Raw genomic sequence first — 17,161 nt, forward strand, 5'->3', positions numbered from 1 at the left:
CACAGCTCTTTGGAGATGTCTGCTATAACTGCAGCCATGTGATTGAGGGGGATGGTAAGTTTAAGCCTGTTTGTCAATGCAGCTGCTGCAGCCCTGCACGGACAAGGCCTCAGTGATTGATTTCCCCCCACATCTGTCCTTGCTCAATTTGGTACAGTTCTGCAGTTTGATAACCCACCCTTGTTTGATATTTTCCACTAGTGGTCTCTGCTCTCAACAAGGCTTGGTGTGTGAACTGCTTCGCTTGTTCCACCTGCAACATCAAACTCACATTGAAGTAAGTGGCAAGCAAAGGCTGTCCTGGTGGGGAAGGTAACATGACTCAGGGAGTTCCTGCAGTCTGGCAGTGTTACATTGTGGTCAGAGTAACTGGCTCGAGTTTGGCAAGAGAAGCGTGTAAATCTTAGGAGACACTCCTTGAAATCACTGAGAGAATATGTATACAAGTATACACTCAAACAAGTGTTCCATCACCAGCAAGTAGTTTGACATTTCTTTTTGGGACCAGATAGTCCAAACTGCCACCCCTTATCTTGCAGTGTTCCTATGCTAGTCCTGTTACATTTGCAACTAATGTGTGATGGGAACAGTGCCATAATTACTTTCAAGGAGGGGACATGTCATGTCAACTTGCAAGGTGCAGGGCTCATTCATAAGATTTGCTTTCAGATAGTCACTTAAGCCTGCCAGTAGGGTCACTGTATGCATACCTGTAAGCAAATCTTCTATCAAGATAGGCTTTATTCCATTGTGTCAATTGGCTGGCCATGGCACTTGCTCACTACCCAATCTGCTTGTATTTTGATTTCCCAGTTTGTTGATTGACATGACAGGCCGGAGCTTGCTCCACCAGCAAATTTTGTTTTAGAAGAAGTGCCTTTCCCCCCGCCCCAAGCCTGCTGCTTGAAGTAGCAGGCTGGAGCAAGTATCTAAGAAGATCTAGTCACAATTGAGCACACTTACCTGGAATTTCAAGCACTGAGTTTATGAGACATATTCATTTTATTAAAAGATGTGAAAAATGCAAGAGAAAGAAGCAAGCGTCAAGCCGATTCCCTTTCAGAAATCATGAAAAGTCCACACATTTTGATCCTAGCCTTCTTCCGGAGCAGTCATGTTTTCTTTCTTTCTTCAGAGAAAGCTCTGATTGGGATCCTTTGTATCTCAGACAGAGAACAGAAATGGACAAGAGAAGCAGTCTGCATCCAGTACCTGGCAGGCAGTGGCTCCCCAGCCTCACTAGCAAATATATTTCTTTGTTTTACCCTTTTAAACCTGCGATACTGAAGACTGGACGTGAGATCTTCTACTTGCATAATTCTAACTCATTCATTTGGAACAGATTTTATATTGGCAAGTTTTTAAAAAAAAAAATGAAAGGAATGTATACCACATACCTTACTCACTTAGATGTTAAGCCTCACATGACTTCCTAACTGAAAATTAAATCCTTCTGTATTTCTTTGAAAGGAATAAGTTTGTGGAATTTGACATGAAGCCAGTGTGCAAGAAGTGCTATGAGAAATTCCCTTTGGAGCTGAAGAAGAGGCTGAAGAAGCTGTCTGAGTTGGCCTCCAAGAAAACTCACCCAAAAGCTCTGGACTTAAACTCTGCTTAAACAGGTCTGTACCCTCTGCTGACTGTATGCACCCTCACCAGCTACAATCTGCCTCAGCTACTGATCACAAAAGGAACTTTTAAAAATGGTTTCAAGGACTCAAGACAAACAAAAGCTCACCAGTTATATCTTGCACTCTGAATGTTTATTCTGCTCAGGTATAGTGTGTGCAGAGGCTGTCCTCCAGAAGAGAATGGTGGCAATATGCAATAATGCACTATGATTTTTCCTTTTGTATAAGTTGTGTATCGTGTTCTCTCACTATTTGCCCGTTTTGTTTTGAGATTTAGGCTCATGTTACACACTTACTTGAATTCTTCTGTCTTCTTCCCCCTTCTCTCTCTCTCTTAGCCTGGCCACACTGCAAGTGGGAACATAGGAAGGTTGGGTAGAAAAAGACTACTTAACCCTTTTCTTCCAAAAACAGCACAAAAACACATTTTTTTTTTCATTTAACATGCCTCTTGAACATTCTCTTAAATTGCAATGGACTAATCAAAACCAAGTAATAATTTTCCTTGCAATTGTTAGTTAACTCATTTTAATAGTTTGACATTATTTAGTATAAGCCTGCATTGTTTTTATTAGCTGGCTGACCTTTCCTGCTGTAGTAGCTAAGCTGCATAGGCCAGGATTCCATAATATAGAATCTGGATGGACCAAAGTGGCTGAACTGTAAGCCTATCATTTTTGAAAGAGGCTGTTCTTGGTGCCTGCATTATTGAGATTTCTGAGTGTTTAGACTAGGCTTCCTCAGCCTCAGCCCTCCAGATATTTTTGGCCTACAACTCCCATGATCCCTAACTAGCAGGACCAGTGGTCAGGAATGATGGGAATTGTAGTCTCAAAACATCTGGAGGGCTGAGGTTGAGGAAGCCTGGTTTAGGCCTCTCCTTCTCCATATTAGCGAGCACTCTTTTTTGTCTGTTGTGACAAAGTGTAAGTAAATCCCTGGAGTCTTAACCCAAACGTAGTCTTCCTACAATGTACATTCATTTCAGTGTTAGTTGTAAAGCAATCCTCTTAATGGTCTCTCTCTGAAGCTGGAACTATTTATTACCTCAGCAAAATACATATTCCAGCACACATCTGAAAACAGCTGTGTGTGCTTAATCCTTTTCTCCCAGCCACTTTTCTGTCATTTCCAGTCTTGGAGCTCAGGGTATGTGCCAGAGGAGAGGGATGGTATGGTGCAGGAAGGGAGAGGTTGCTGGGTCCATACCCAGCAAAGTGGCAGACAGTGGAAGTATGAAGCAGTCCTCCACTTGCCAGTTCTTCACTGTGTGCTCCTTCCCACCCTATCATTAGCAGTACCAGACCATGTGGGTTTGGGAGCCCTGTGTTTCTCCATAATTTTGTCATTTCAACCTAAGTTCTCCTCAAATTACACCATAGTATTTGCTTTCCTGTAATAGGAAGATGGGACGCAGGTGGCGCTGTGGGTAAAACCTCAGCGCCTAGGACTTGCCGATCGCATGGTTGGCGGTTCGAATCCCCGCGGCGGGGTGCGCTCCCGTTGCTCGGTCCCAGCGCCTGCCAACCTAGCAGTTTGAAAGCACCCCCGGGTGCAAGTAGATAAATAGGGACCGCTTACCAGTGCTGCGCTGGCTCGCCAGATGCAGCTTGTCACGCTGGCCACGTGACCCGGAAGTGTCTGCGGACAGCGCTGGCTCCCGGCCTATAGAGTGAGATGAGCGCACAACCCTAGAGTCTGTCAAGACTGGCCCGTACGGGCAGGGGTACCTTTACCTTTAATAGGAAGATAAACACTAGCACAGAACAAGACTGTTTAATATAGAAAAGCATAAATCTTTCTTAACTTACATTGTTATAGCAGGAAATAAGTGTCATGTATTGCTTCTACTGATGGGAAAGGACTAGTTTTTCTATCCTCTTCTCCCAAACTAGTCCCTAAATACCATTATTTATCTGCTACTTACTTACTAGCACTTAGTTTGTATTGTCACAACTAATAGCACAAGAGGATTGCCCACCTCTTGATTTGAGACTATCCTCCAAGCACAAATATAGAGGAACATGTTTCACAATGTAGGACATAATTTTTTTAGGTCTCTAGGATAAGTACTTCTGAATTTGGACTCTCACTGAATTGGTTGTCAGTCTCATACAGAGCCCTCTATGTGTTCCATTTAAAATGGGACACATGTATACGTGCTGTCATATTTAAATGGAGTTAAACACAGAACTTTGAGTCTATGTGGTTTGCCCACAACAGTGAAATGAAAGCGATATCCCTTGTGAGTGGAGAAGTTGTGTTGAGAACATTGTGGTTCCCATTATTACTAAGGCAGTGATGGCTATGGCAGACTGCACTGCTGTAGGAACAAAGCACAGGTTCTACTGTCAAGAAGACAAAATACAATTCGTGCAGAATCTTCCTCTGCAACATACCTAGACATAGGTGCCAATTCCCTGGGGCTCTGGCTGCCGGAGCACCCACAAAATTCCCCATGAAGGGGCTGGACACCCACAAATTTTGGGGCCAGGGCCATGCATGCTGCATGGCACCCACAGCCCCAAGTATCCATGGTTGAAGGGCCAAGCTGGCACTCCTGTACCTAGAGAACACAATTCTTATGCCTTAGAACAATGCTGGTTATGCCTTAAAATGGCATATATGTGACTAGTGGAGATGCATCTTTGAAAGTAAGTAAAGCAATGTAGATTGATGATACGGATTCCTGATCCAGCAAGTGATATGGATCTGCTTTAACCATTTTAATGTAGTGCTCCATAGAAAAACAGATTTTATTATACTATTCTTCCTAATACAAATATGCCAAGACTGGGTGCCATATCAGATAGGTTTTCAGGCCAGCTTTAACAGTGTAAGAAATCAGTGCTATCCTTTCAAAATGAAATGTAAGGCAAATACATTAAAACATGAAATTTGTGATGAATGGAAATGTCCTGTTAAAGATGGATTAGGGAGAGATATTTGAAATGCCGTAGCTCAAATTAATCTTAGGAGACCTTCAGGAAAGTAATCACTGTGGTACAAATCTCCAGAGTTATCTAATATGAAGTATCAATTGTTTGTCACAATGTTCATCTTCCAAATACATAATCTGTCCGTTGAAAAAGAAACAAAATTGATTAGCCGGGAAATAATTCACTTTTATTGGGGTAAGTAAATGGCTGTTTCAGGGCAGCCTAGTAAGAGTGATTAGCAGAGCTGAACCAAACCAGAAGCCTGAGTTTGTAAATATTTTGTGCCCCTTGAAAAAGGACCCCATCTTTGGGTTAAAATGGTGTATGTGTTGAGGTGGCGAGCAAGATTGAACTTCTACAATGAAGTACTATGAAAAAGAAAGTATTGGCTGGATGTGCAATGCAATGTGCATCCAGCAGTGAGTGTTGTCTGCTGGAATGTGTATTTGGGTGTGTACTGGAATGTGTAAGTCCAATATGAGTTCTTGTGTGACTCTAGCTCGATTGAATCTTCAGAGGGAGGGCACTACAGTCTCATTTGCTCTCACTGTTGTCACCACAGAGTCTAATCAGACTGATTCCATGAAGACATATTGTTCACAATGTGGTTTCTCATTGCCACTCACTTGGTGAATGAAGGAAGAAGCTGCCTTGTTTAAAAATGGCACAGAAGCAGCTCATCAGGGGAACCAGGGCTGTGAGCAAGCATGAAAAATGTCATGTAAAGGCCAAGCATTTACGCAGAGATGCTGTTGTGTATTGGTGTTATCAAATGTGTATATTTCTTATTAAAATAAGTAATGGGGGGGGGGATGGAAAGTAAGGGTGAAGTTGCTTTTTTGCAACTGTTGAAAGCACATTTTACATCTTAACTATAAACAAGTATTACAGTTTGTTACAGCTTTATTGACCAGTCTATGACAAGCGACTTTTGCTCCATCAAGGCAATCTGAAAGTGCCAAAATTATAGGTAAATAGCAATTTAATTCATATTACGTATATTATGCTTCCAGTAATTGCACTGAATGTAGATTTAACTGCTTATAATATATTGTTATAATGATATAGTTTTTGTATTAACATATTTTATATCACTTGCTACTAAAAATGATTCATTTTGTATAAGATCTCATTCATACAATAATGCATGGCATCACACTTTTATAAGATCTACGTAGTTTCCTGCCAGTATTTTGCTCCAGGATCTTGTAATTTCACTAGCAAAAGGGTACATCCTGATGATTAAAATACTGTATTCCTCCATTTTACCATATACTCTTGAAATGACAACTCACTGCTATAGATCTTTTAACTCTTCACAGTAAAAATTATTTTAAACCTGCACATCTTGGATTGCTTTTATTTGGTGCAAGAACTTGCTGCAGTAAGTTCTTTTGCAAAAATGTGCAAATGTTATTGAAATGTCATTAAGACGTCTAAGTAATGTAATAGTAAAGGTATAGCATTGTAACCTGCTCTGGCCAACAGGTGTTCTACTGTAGTTACTGGACCATTTGTTTGTTCCTGATGGATTTACCAAATATTCAGCACAATATGGTTAAATGCCTGCCAGCTTTCACTAGTAAGGAAATGAAAGAAATGCTTTACGTTATATTATATATTCCAGAGTGTAATGTTGCATCTTTCTTCTGCAATGTGCAAATGTACATATTTACTTCTAATGTAATGCCCCATAGCTGTGAGACCCTTATTGTTAGAGGATTCCAGCTTTATTGTGGTGTCCAATTACTTGTGAATAATCAGTTTCTGTGACAAAATATAGTTCCAGCCCCAGGCCACTGTGTGGAGAAAGAGTAGCTCTCAAGAATACAGAAGCTGGTCATTTCCTTTAACTAAAGTAGAATGATGATTTTACTGCTTAATGTATTTCACTGGAATGACAGCTGTTGTGCAGGAAGGATTCTTTGACCCAAGCTGTAGCCTTAAGCATTTTGACAACAGAGGACTGAAGTAAGCTGTTGAAGAGTTTGATTTATTCTTAGATATACATTTCTATAAGAAAGTTGACAATATCACTCCTATTACTTTGCAATTCTCTTTAGAAAGTGGAAACAATTTGGCTGTTACCATTAACAGAAAGCAGACACCCAAAATATTTTAAATCAAAAACTTCAAATTGAATTTACATGAAGAATTCAAAAATACAGTACAATCTTGACCCCAGGAAAGCATTCCCTGCCAGCAATGGATGCTGTGCATGGAATGTATGGATGTTCTTTTTCAAAGGTCAAGTACTCTGAAAGGTGTGGCACTCATTTAGCTGCACAAAGTTACTGAAGCTCTAATCCCCCAATACCCAAGCAGGAAAAAACCTTCATTGCAAAACTGTGCACCTTCTCCTAAGTTGAACAAAGACTAACTATTGTGACTACTTTGGCAAATGACAGGGGGAAGCCAACAGTAGTCTTTCCTCATCTGCTGAAAATGTGAAGACACTAAAGGCAGCTTCACTGCTGAAACTGACAGAACACAATCCTACACATGCATCCTAGCAGACAGCAGAAGCATGTTTCTTAAGCTAAGGCAACAGTCACGGAGTAGACCGATTCTTCACATCATGAAGATGCTGCTTCCATTCATTTGTAGTACTTCTCCACAACTTAAAAGGTAACAGCCACCTTTTGCCATGTTTGCTGCAGGTTTGTGCTGATGCCTGGCACATGCCAGGACTGCCCTGCATCCCTGTCCCTGCTCAATAGGCAAGGATGGCATAATCTAGTACAGGATATACTTCCAGAAAAGCAGGGGGAATGACAGCTAGCCTTGTTGAAATCAATGAGTCATAAAATGTTTTAAGCTATAGTTAGTTTATAAACAAATATGTTTTTGCTACAACAGCAGCTTTTGGTTCACTCCCCTAGGGTCAAGAAGAGGTAAAACTAGAGAATGCGCTGACAAATGTAAAGCTAAAAATGAATTCCTTCCAATATTTGACATATTTTCAGTTTGGCACAGCCTGTGAATGATGGTCTCTGCACATCCTTAGGCAGGGAGATGCGAATCCTTCTGTTTGTTTGCAGCGTTCAATAACAAGTGCACATATGACGTCAACAGGTCATCCATTTTGTATCCCTGAAGGAAAAATAAAAGACATTTAATGACCTACCCTGGAAAGAGCAAGACAGACATGAGATCCTTTAGCAGTCATGGAATGTTTCACAATAGTAGACCAGCCAGTTAAGATAAGCAGCATTGTGTTGCTACTCCTGCAAATACTGTTGGCTTAAGATATTAACACTGCTAAGCAGTGTACAAAAAACTTATGTTTTCCTCTGATAAAATTGGAATCCGGTGGTTTGTGGAAAAGCAACATAAAATATCATAAGTCACAGGAGATGGGTTCTAAACTGGTTATAAAACATTAATTGGGCATTTCAAGGGTGAAGTAAATGATGCCCTTCCCAACTAATTTGGTGACTGCACAAGTAGTCTTAAGGATGGAAATTTATCTATCAGAATGTCCTGGTTGATCATGAGACAAAGAAAGCCACTTTAAAAATAAATTAAAAGTTAATAATGGTTGCTGATAGACAGTTTTTTGAACAAGATGTATATATCTGTCTAAGTAGTTTGAGGCATTTTAATTTAAAACACAAAACATTTCTCTGTGTATGTATTTTCCCTTTTGATTTAGAAGGTTGACACTATGGCACAGCTGTGGGAGCTTTGACTCCACAAGAAGTGAATCTTCTACCCCATATACCTTTTGTAGTAATATGACATGTGTCTGAGTTCCCAAAACCACCAATATGCACATAATACAAGCCAGTTCTGTTTCCTCCACAATCCAAGCCCGTTACAATTACTGTATGTTTCGCTCTGTAGGACGCACCTTGTTTTATGGGGGAGAACAAGGAAAAAAAATCTCCCCCTCTCTACCCAGCACCCTTTCAGTGAAGCGGCAGGAGGCGCTGCGCAGAGATGGGGAGATTTCCCCCTCCCCCTCTAAAACAAGATGCCATTCAAGGTGTGTTCAGTCACCTTCAGGCGGCTACCTTGGAAGCCTGGAGAGCGAGAGGGGTCAGTGCGCACCGACCTCGCTCGCGCTCTCCAGGCTTCAGTGAAGGCAACCCGAAGCCTCCAGAGTGCTGCGGGAGTTCCCGCTGCGCTCCAGAGGCTTTGGGTTCCTTTCGACCTGCTCTTTGGGGCTGGTGGGGGGAAGCCCACCGCCAGCCCCAAAGAGCAGGTCAGGGAGCAGCAGAAAGGCGAGCACCCTTCCCACAGCTTCGTGGGGCTGCAGTCCCCCCCCCAAAAAAGAGCAAAGAAGCCAAGACAGCGAGCAGGACGCATTCCGCTCTCTGTATTGGCTTCTGCCATAGCCGCATGCAACCTTTCCAGCCGGGAGAGGCTAAACGGGGCTATGGCTTCTTTAGCCCCGCGCAACCTCTCCAGCAGGGAGAGGCTGCGCATGGCTATGGCAATACCCCCACCTCCCGCATAAGCCCACAGGAGCCGCGCACCCTTTAAGGAGCGCGCGGCTCCTGTGGGCTTTTCTACGAGGAGGGAGAAGGGACTGACTGGCTGCATCAGTCCCTTCTCCCTCCTGAGAAAAAGCCTGCAAGAGCCGCTTGGAGCTTGTGTGCAGCTTTCAGGGCTTTTCCTGCCTGCCTCCCCCCTGCGTTCATTCCATAGGATGCACACACATTTCCCCTTCATTTTTGGAGGGGGAAAAGTACATCCTATAGAGCGAAAAATACGGTACACCTTTCTGCTGTTTAACACACACACACACACCCTGTCGTCTCAAAATAATAGGACACAAATATCTAAGGCAAGAAGAGACTTCATCTGTTTCAGAATTTTTCCCCAACTACCCAAGGCAGAACTATTACTCAGGTTTGAGAAAAGTGGAGCAATGTGTAAATATTTGAAATAGCTCTTGGTGACATTTACTCAGTGCAGCATTAGAGGAAGGAGAAAAAGGGTTAACCAGTAATTACCAGGTCCTTCCTTCCTTAGTGGATGGTCTTGAGCAAATCTGAAATCATAAGCTTTTCTTACCAGGGAAGTCTCACAAAGGATCCGGCTCCCTCGTACCAGGTTCCCTATGGTCATGTGGAAATATGTGCTGCCACTGCTCCAGTTGGAGATTTTAGTGAAAGGGTAAACTGTCAAGATCTCCTGCAATTTAAAATCAAAATACATGCTACATGTAAGTTATATTAGAACGAACAACTCAGGTATTTCTCTACAAAAAGAGACATGTGGCACATCTGGTTTTCCAGGAAGCAGTTCTGTGCTGATGACTCATCAGATTATCTTCTGCGCCAATCCCTATTGATCTTAAATAGCACTTCTGACCATAGAATAGAAGCCAAGCTTCTGTTTATCTGCTGTCTGGCAATGTTGCCTGAAGGATCCTTCCAAGAAGATACCACCTAAGTTTCTCCTTCCTGGGTGTGCAGGTCTCATGTTTATCCCTTCTTTATAAAATTGTTTTTATTTCCCTTAATGCTTAAGGGAATACTAGATAAATGTCTGAGGCTGAAAACTAAATTCTGTTGGCCAATGTACAGTTCTGCTTCTGTTGAATAAAAGTACATTTCCTGCTGGAATCCACAACTCTCATCACATCTCCCTATGCCTTTACATTAAACGGTTTTTTGAATGAAACTTATGGCATAGCTCAGTGTGTGTGTGTACCTTTTCCAATGGGTAGGTATGCTGTCAAGTATCAAAATATGACTCTTACCTTAGACTTCATATGTATTAGAGAGACACCTTGTTTGTTGATAGCAATCAATACAATGTCAGGGATATTTGGCTCTGAGGTTTGCTAGTAAAGAAGAAGAAAAAATGAGTGATAGCTGTTGAACTATTTTAAATCACCAGCTGTCAGTGTCCTCTTATTTGCACAAGAATCTAAAGAATTATCAGTCAAAATGTATGTAACAATAAGAAAATCAAGTGTGTGTGTCATGGGAATACTGCACGCTGCAAATAATGAATGTTCTTACAAACACTCAGTGGCTTACTCCTCCCATATTTGGCTTCAGACACATGGGAGCTATTTGGAACTGGGAACCAGCTAAGGGAGAAATGGTTAAGTTTCATCTCCTCCTACAACTTCACCCCACTCCCAAAGTGGCTTTTCTTCAGAACGGAGGTGGCATCAATGCAGAGGACGCCACATCACAGGAATGGGCCCTAAGTAGACTCAAGAGCTTAAAAGAAGCAGGACAATAGAAGAAGCTTCTGCTCTGCAGAAAGCAGCTTTCCAAATGGAGGCACACATAAAAACAGCACCTTTGAAACTCACCTTCACTTCGAAGAAGGCTGAGCCAAATGTTGGCCAACGATGTATGTACTTCAAGAAGGCAATCTTGGCCTCGTCCACAGTCTTCTGTTCATGTTTGCTGGCGGCAGAAGTAATATTCTGCATAAAAATACACACGAGTCAAAACGGAGGGGCATCTTTCTCTCACAGTAATGAGTCTCAAGTAATTGCTCCCAGGTATGAAGAATGCAAAACTTATCTAATGCTCCTTGTTACATAAATTTATTTACTGAAGCACCTCTCCACCCTTGGATTAGAATGATAGAAAACACCCATCCTTTGGGTTTGAGTGAGTTAAAAATCCAAATAAAGTAAGTACAGCATGATGCCTGCCATTTTTAAAGAGTTTTAGCAACTGTGGTGACTTCAGAGGGTCTCTGAAAGGACTGCCATCAGTAGGAAGCTTTGTGGACAGCAAAATTGGTTTTATTTGCTCATAAACTGGGAGGGGGTACTATTGAGGCATGATCAATAGCCGCAGGGTGGTCCCAACCCAAACAAAAGCCAGGACAAATATAAATTTATGACACTCTAGAGTTCTCAAACCTTCAACCCTCAGGGCCTACTTGAAAAAGTTACTGAGGCCACCAGAAACAAAATGGCAGTGCAGGAACACGGTCAGTGGCAAATGGAGGCAGAGAGCAGCCCACTCATGGGCCCCAGCCCACTGTTCAAGAAGCAACAATCAAATGATTCTTCTTACCCGTTTCCACTCCTCTGGAGATGCTGTTCGGATCATGTTCTCAGGCACTAGTTCCTTCAATATTTTGGGAATTGCTGCAAATTGCATTCGATCATTGTTATAGTTAACCTTGAAAATCAGCCCAGCTAATTGGATGGCATCCTCTTTTGAGCACTTGTGATATCCGCGTAGATACTTTGGTTGCTCCTGAAAGATACAATTGAAGACACATTGATCTGTTAACCCTACTCTCTGCAATGTGTGTGCGCGCGTGTGTGCGTGAGAGAGAATGAGTGATTGTGCTTTGCTTTTGGTTTCAGGGTAGGCACTGTATTTGTCCCTGTAAAATTAAAGCAAGGAACTTAGAGTGAGGGAAAGCATTAAAACATCTAAATTTTTAACCCTGGCCCAAGAGACCACACTCAGTGCTTTATAACATTTACTGGTTTGATGATGAGACATTTTCCAGGAATTGTAAATAACCACTGTCCACAAATCGTGTGAATCTTCATCTCATATCAATTCTTCACAAATCTGTATGACTCAGAGAAACCACAGTGGGTTCAGCAAGGACAGTCCTTAGTACATTCTATCTGCTCTGGGCATTGGACTTGCAGCCATTCCTATCCAGCAACAAGAGGGAAATGATTACAGGAGAATCCCAGATATCTCCAAGATTAATCTCACCTGTGTATTCCAAAAGATCTACCTCCTTCAAACCAAGTAACCCATCAGTTCCTTTACCTTTTAGTATGATGATTAGCCTTCAACAAAACCACTTGCCAAGGTGATTGTGCAACCCTCCCTGCTCTGGAAAGTTAATGAAGTGATAAAGAACCTTTGAAGTTTTACTATTGTTTGGGACAGTTAAGCTCAATTTCAAAAGGTGGAGAGACAAAGGAAGCATCTTTAGGAGAATTCTTCCTTAGGCATCTTATCTATGCTAATCAATTAAGCAAGCAGAGAAACCAGATCAAACATACATTGGGGTGGAATTCAACTAGAAACTGGAAATTAATGATCATTACTAAAATAGGTCTTCATTTCAATGGGTCTACTCTGAATAAAACTTAGTTGAATACCACCCATAGAGCTTGATTCCTTCTACCTGCAGCCCCTGAAGTTGCTGCTTTGCCCTGCTGCATCTGCCGCTGGTAGAGAACCATCACCACCATCAGTGCTGATTTGGGGAAAGATTGGATTGATTTTGGGTGAAATCTCCCTCCCCCCCAGATAGTGTGAAATTTTGAGTGCTCTGCAAGCTCTCCCCAAATGGATATGATTCTGCTGATGGCGGTGGTGGGGCAGGTGGGGCACCCATAGGCATGCTGCCTGCAGGGCCTCTGCCACTTGTGTGTTGTGGTGGGACAGGACTTCACTATCAAAACTGGCCATGATTTGTAGACCTCTCATCATTATTGTTATCGTTACTGTCAGTGGCATGCTATAAATATCAACCCTGTTAATTACCTGATGATAATGAAAGATGCAGTCAGCCTTCAAGTCCTTCCCAGGAGTCACATTTAACCACAACTTTCTCATGAAATACACCTGGTAATTCACAGTGGTGGGAGCCACTAGGAAAACAGTGTTATTTACATTTAAATGGGGAAGAAATCTCGTAACATTCATTTATATAGCCTGATTATGCATAAGTATTTTTTATGCTTCACATTACTCTCAAGAAAGCCAGGTGCCAAAAATATGGTCCCTAGCCCACCCAACAATGAAACTGAATCCAAATTTAGAAGTTGGCATATACAACAAACGAAGACAACATGGACTCAAAATTTAGCCTTAAGTGAAAGACTAAGGAGAAATTGTGAAAATAATTGGCTTTTAAAAAAGGAGAGCATTTTCTTCTCCTGCTTCAGATAAGAAGCAGTCAGTATAAATGAAGGTACAGTAGGATTATACTGATGAGCAACAAGATTTAGCTGAAATGGAGTGTACTTTTCCAGAACAGTTTGTTCCCACAAAAATCCCCCCCCCTCCTTTTATCAGTCTCTGAACTGGGGGCAAAATGTTTCCATCCTTCACAGTGACAACTGCCACTTTAAAAGAGGTCACTGTGTGCAGCACAGTCTTCCCCTCCCTTGGCAAGTGCTGGGGGTGGTATTGGGATCTGCATATTGCTGTGGATGGGGCCTTCCTCAAAGAGGCAACTCCTGCTACTTGAAGGAAGGCAATTTGCTGCATTGCGAGCCATGGGATCCTTCTCCTTTCTTGACAAGTATTTTGTCAAGAGATAGGAACAGGGGCCTCAATTTTTAAGGAAAAGGTGAATCCACTCGCTTTGGAGAATGCTGCATTTTCAGAGAAAACTTGCACCTTTCTCTGCGAAAAACTAACTGCATGAAAATTCAGGTCAGCCCTTTTAAGGAATATTTTTACCCCCTTTTTAGTAACGGAACAGTGGGTGGGAGTCACCTAATTAGCATCATCAGCGGAAGCTCTGTGCAAGGACTTCCACATGTGCAACAGGGCTCCCCCTCATTCTCCCCTGCACCCCCTGAAGTTGGCTCAGGAGTGTGTTCCATCAGGAGAACCCCCAGAGCAGCACATAGAGGAAGGAGATCATCCCATTCTGCAAGCTGCAATGTTTGCACAGATGGAATGATTGGAAGAGCACAATGCCAAATTCCACCCAATATGCTTAGGGAAGTTGTAGAATTGTGATCCTCAAACGTTTTAAAAAAGAGGATGGATAAGCATCTGAGGGATACAATAATACATTGAGCAAGCCCTGCTTTACCTGAAAGATTTAAACTGAATAGCAATGCTCAAGGTTGTCGGCAAACACACTAAGAGTTTTAGGTTTGTTCAGGAAATTGAATTGTGCTGTCTCCTTTGAGGATGTGGGGGCTTATGATATCTTATCTGGCAATGAACAAATTTCAAAGTGGGACAAGCAGTTGTCAGATCCACCATGTGGCAAATGAAAATTATTCAGTTATTTAGTGTCTGGACTCATTCCACTATTTTTAAATGAGCCTTTTTGTCAAGCTGAGCCAGCTAATTCATGCCACCAGGTGTAGACACAGAACACACACCAGAGAATATGATAACAAAGAGAGAAGTGATTAATTATGGCAATAAAATGGGTTGCTTCCTGAACTCTTCCTGTTTCCTAATACCAGAGCTGTCCCTGGTAAACAAACACCCAAAAAGCCATCCACCCATTTCCATACCCTCTCTGCTCAGCCTGTTCTTCCGCGTCCAATCAGTCACCTGTCTCAAAGAGTCAAAGAAGTAATCTGCTTCATTCTGGCTGATCACCTAAGAAAGAAAAGATGAATGAGAGGGGAGTTTGCACAAAGAATCGGTTCAATCCCCATAGTTCCCGTTGCAGTAACTGCAGTAGCTTATGGAATTAAACACAAATGATGCTGGCATGTGTTACACCATGGGTCTTATTAAACAGGTACAGTAACCCCGCAACTTACAAACATTTAACTTGTGTGCATTCAGCTTTGTGTGATAAATAAAAAGGGGGTGGAAAGGGGCAGCATCAGATTTAGGGCAATGAGGGTGGTTCCAATGCACAAGGCGCCAAGCCAAGGGTGTGCAAAATTGAGAAGATCCATTTGGGGGTGCCAAATTTTGGCCTTGCAAAGTGTGCCATAATGCAGGTTTGCCAAAGTCCACTCCTGAAAGGGCAGGGTTCTGGGGGCCACTGAATGTGTTTTTGAGTATACACAATTTTGGCTTTAGGTGCGATTCCTGGAATGTAAACCCTGCATAAGTTGCAGGCTTCCCGTATGAAGGAAAGAAATTAAGCAAAAAAAGCATTATTCTTTAACCCAGAAAAACAAGTTGAAGCATGCATTATTAGCACACAGAGCTCACAGTGGATATGTGACCAAAAGGGCCCATCAAAGACACTCGCTTTATATGGCTGCCCTCTCTGCCAACTACCTTGTCTGCAGTCTTGACAAAGAGGCTGAATCCTTCCCAGGAACTCAGTTCCATCTGGCTGGCGATAGTCTCACACAGAGTCCGTACTTTTGTGTTTGTCCCTACCACAAATGCCTGGAACATAACAGTGGAGGGACCAAAGTGAGTAGACTGGAAGGAAAGGGAACGGAGGACAACTTGCATGATGCACACAAACCGCTAAGAGCGGGCATCTGCCTCCTTGGCTCCAAGCTGCACTAGAACCCAGTGAAGGAAAACATGCAAGTCCATGCTGAGAGGCAGCACCTCTCTCTATGTCCACTGGATGCTGAAGGCAAACGTGAGGAACTGGCTGTCACTGCAACCCAGTTTCTGAGATCTTCTCAAGGGCATCTGGTTAGCCACTGTTGTCAACAATCCTGACATTATTGTTATTAGCGTTTATTGTCTCCTTTTGTGTCCATAGCGTTTTGTTTAAATACATATTTTTAAATCTTGCAAATATAAGAAAAAGAAAAGCAACATAGACAGCTCACATTAAAAATAACCCATCAATCCTGATCTAAACATATATATTAATATAAGCAGCCCCAGTGGCGGAGCTTCATGCTCCAGCACCGGGGGGGGGGGGGGCAGAGAGCAGGTGGGGGCAGGGCTGGTGCGCATCCTGGGGGCGTGGCACGCCGCCTGTGGGGGCATGATGCTCAGCGCAGGCAGGGGGGCAGCTGTGATGACACCCCACCAGGATCGCGCTGCCAGGGGCGATGCGCTCACCCTGCACTTCTCTTCCTCCACCAGTGAGCAGCCCATGTGTTCAGACAGATGCCTGAATGAGTGGCCATGCCAGTTATGAAACATTATTAAGGAATTTGCTAATACGAACAGTAAGCCCACAACCTATACTCATTTAGCTTGTGCATATTCAGCTTTATGCACCTGACAAGGGTGAAAAGGGGGCCGGGTTCCAGGAAAAATAACCTTGGCAACCCTCCCACCATTGACCCAAATGGGTTTTGATGATAATGCGATTTTGGCTTTAGGTGTGATTCCCCAAAATGTAACCCCCATGCAAGGTGCGGGCTTACTGTATTCATTCCCCCCCCTTCCATGTCCCCTTTTTCTGCAGTATCAAGTCTATTAGATTGTATGTAACTGTACAATATGGGACGCGGGTGGCGCTGTGGGTTAAACCACAGAGCCTAGGACTTGCCAATCAGAAGGTTGGTGGTTCAAATCCCCGTGACAGGGTGAGCTCCCGTTGCTCGGTCCCTGCTCCTGCCCACCTAGCAGTTCGAAAGCACGTCAAAGTGCAAGTAGATAACTAGGTACCGCTCTGGCAGGAAGGTAAACGGCATTTCCGTGTGCTGCTCTGGTTCGCCAGAAGTGGCTTAGTCATGCTGGCCACATGACCCAGAAGCTGTACACCGGCTCCCTTGGCCAATAAAGCAAGATGAGCGCCGCAACCCCAGAGTCAGTCACGATTTTACCTAATGGTCAGGGGCCCCTTTACCTTTACCTTTAACTGTACAATACAAAGAACAACCTTCCAATATATTTAACAGATACGGGTAGATCGCAGAGTTGGCCTCACCTGCTCTGTATCATTTGGAAAGTAAACCTTGTGGGAAATCTTTGTGATATTCTTCTGGATCGCCTCCACTTCCACGCTGTGTGGGGCCCACTTCCGACAGCCACTCCTGGAAAATAGCAATGC

The 17,161-nt window shown here is 43.0% G+C and overlaps 2 protein-coding genes across 8 annotated transcripts in view; one reads left to right on the forward strand and one right to left on the reverse strand.

The window, feature by feature from the left end:
- The window catches only part of LIMS2 (LIM zinc finger domain containing 2), a 30,537-nt gene extending 27,498 nt beyond the window's left edge, over positions 1-3,039 (forward strand). For both annotated transcript variants that reach the window (XM_079976916.1, XM_079976915.1), the window contains exons 8-10: positions 6-54; positions 202-277; positions 1,471-3,039. In XM_079976916.1, coding sequence (XP_079833042.1) covers positions 6-54; positions 202-277; positions 1,471-1,618 — 273 coding nt within the window. In that variant the 3' untranslated portion in view covers positions 1,619-3,039. The remainder of the gene's footprint in view (positions 1-5; positions 55-201; positions 278-1,470) is intronic.
- Positions 3,040-6,542: 3,503 nt separating this feature from the next.
- MYO7B (myosin VIIB) overlaps positions 6,543-17,161 on the reverse strand; it is a 61,143-nt gene continuing 50,524 nt past the window's right edge. For all 6 annotated transcript variants that reach the window (XM_079976798.1, XM_079976803.1, XM_079976801.1 and 3 more), the window contains 9 exons: positions 17,039-17,144; positions 15,469-15,582; positions 14,742-14,829; positions 13,021-13,127; positions 11,572-11,757; positions 10,851-10,967; positions 10,284-10,367; positions 9,593-9,712; positions 6,543-7,663 (listed from right to left, as the gene is read on the reverse strand). In XM_079976798.1, coding sequence (XP_079832924.1) covers positions 7,574-7,663; positions 9,593-9,712; positions 10,284-10,367; positions 10,851-10,967; positions 11,572-11,757; positions 13,021-13,127; positions 14,742-14,829; positions 15,469-15,582; positions 17,039-17,144 — 1,012 coding nt within the window. In that variant the 3' untranslated portion in view covers positions 6,543-7,573. The remainder of the gene's footprint in view (positions 7,664-9,592; positions 9,713-10,283; positions 10,368-10,850; positions 10,968-11,571; positions 11,758-13,020; positions 13,128-14,741; positions 14,830-15,468; positions 15,583-17,038; positions 17,145-17,161) is intronic.

The sequence above is a fragment of the Podarcis cretensis genome, assembly GCF_951804945.1.
Source record: "Podarcis cretensis genome assembly, chromosome: 5".
Lineage (NCBI taxonomy): Eukaryota > Metazoa > Chordata > Lepidosauria > Squamata > Lacertidae > Podarcis > Podarcis cretensis.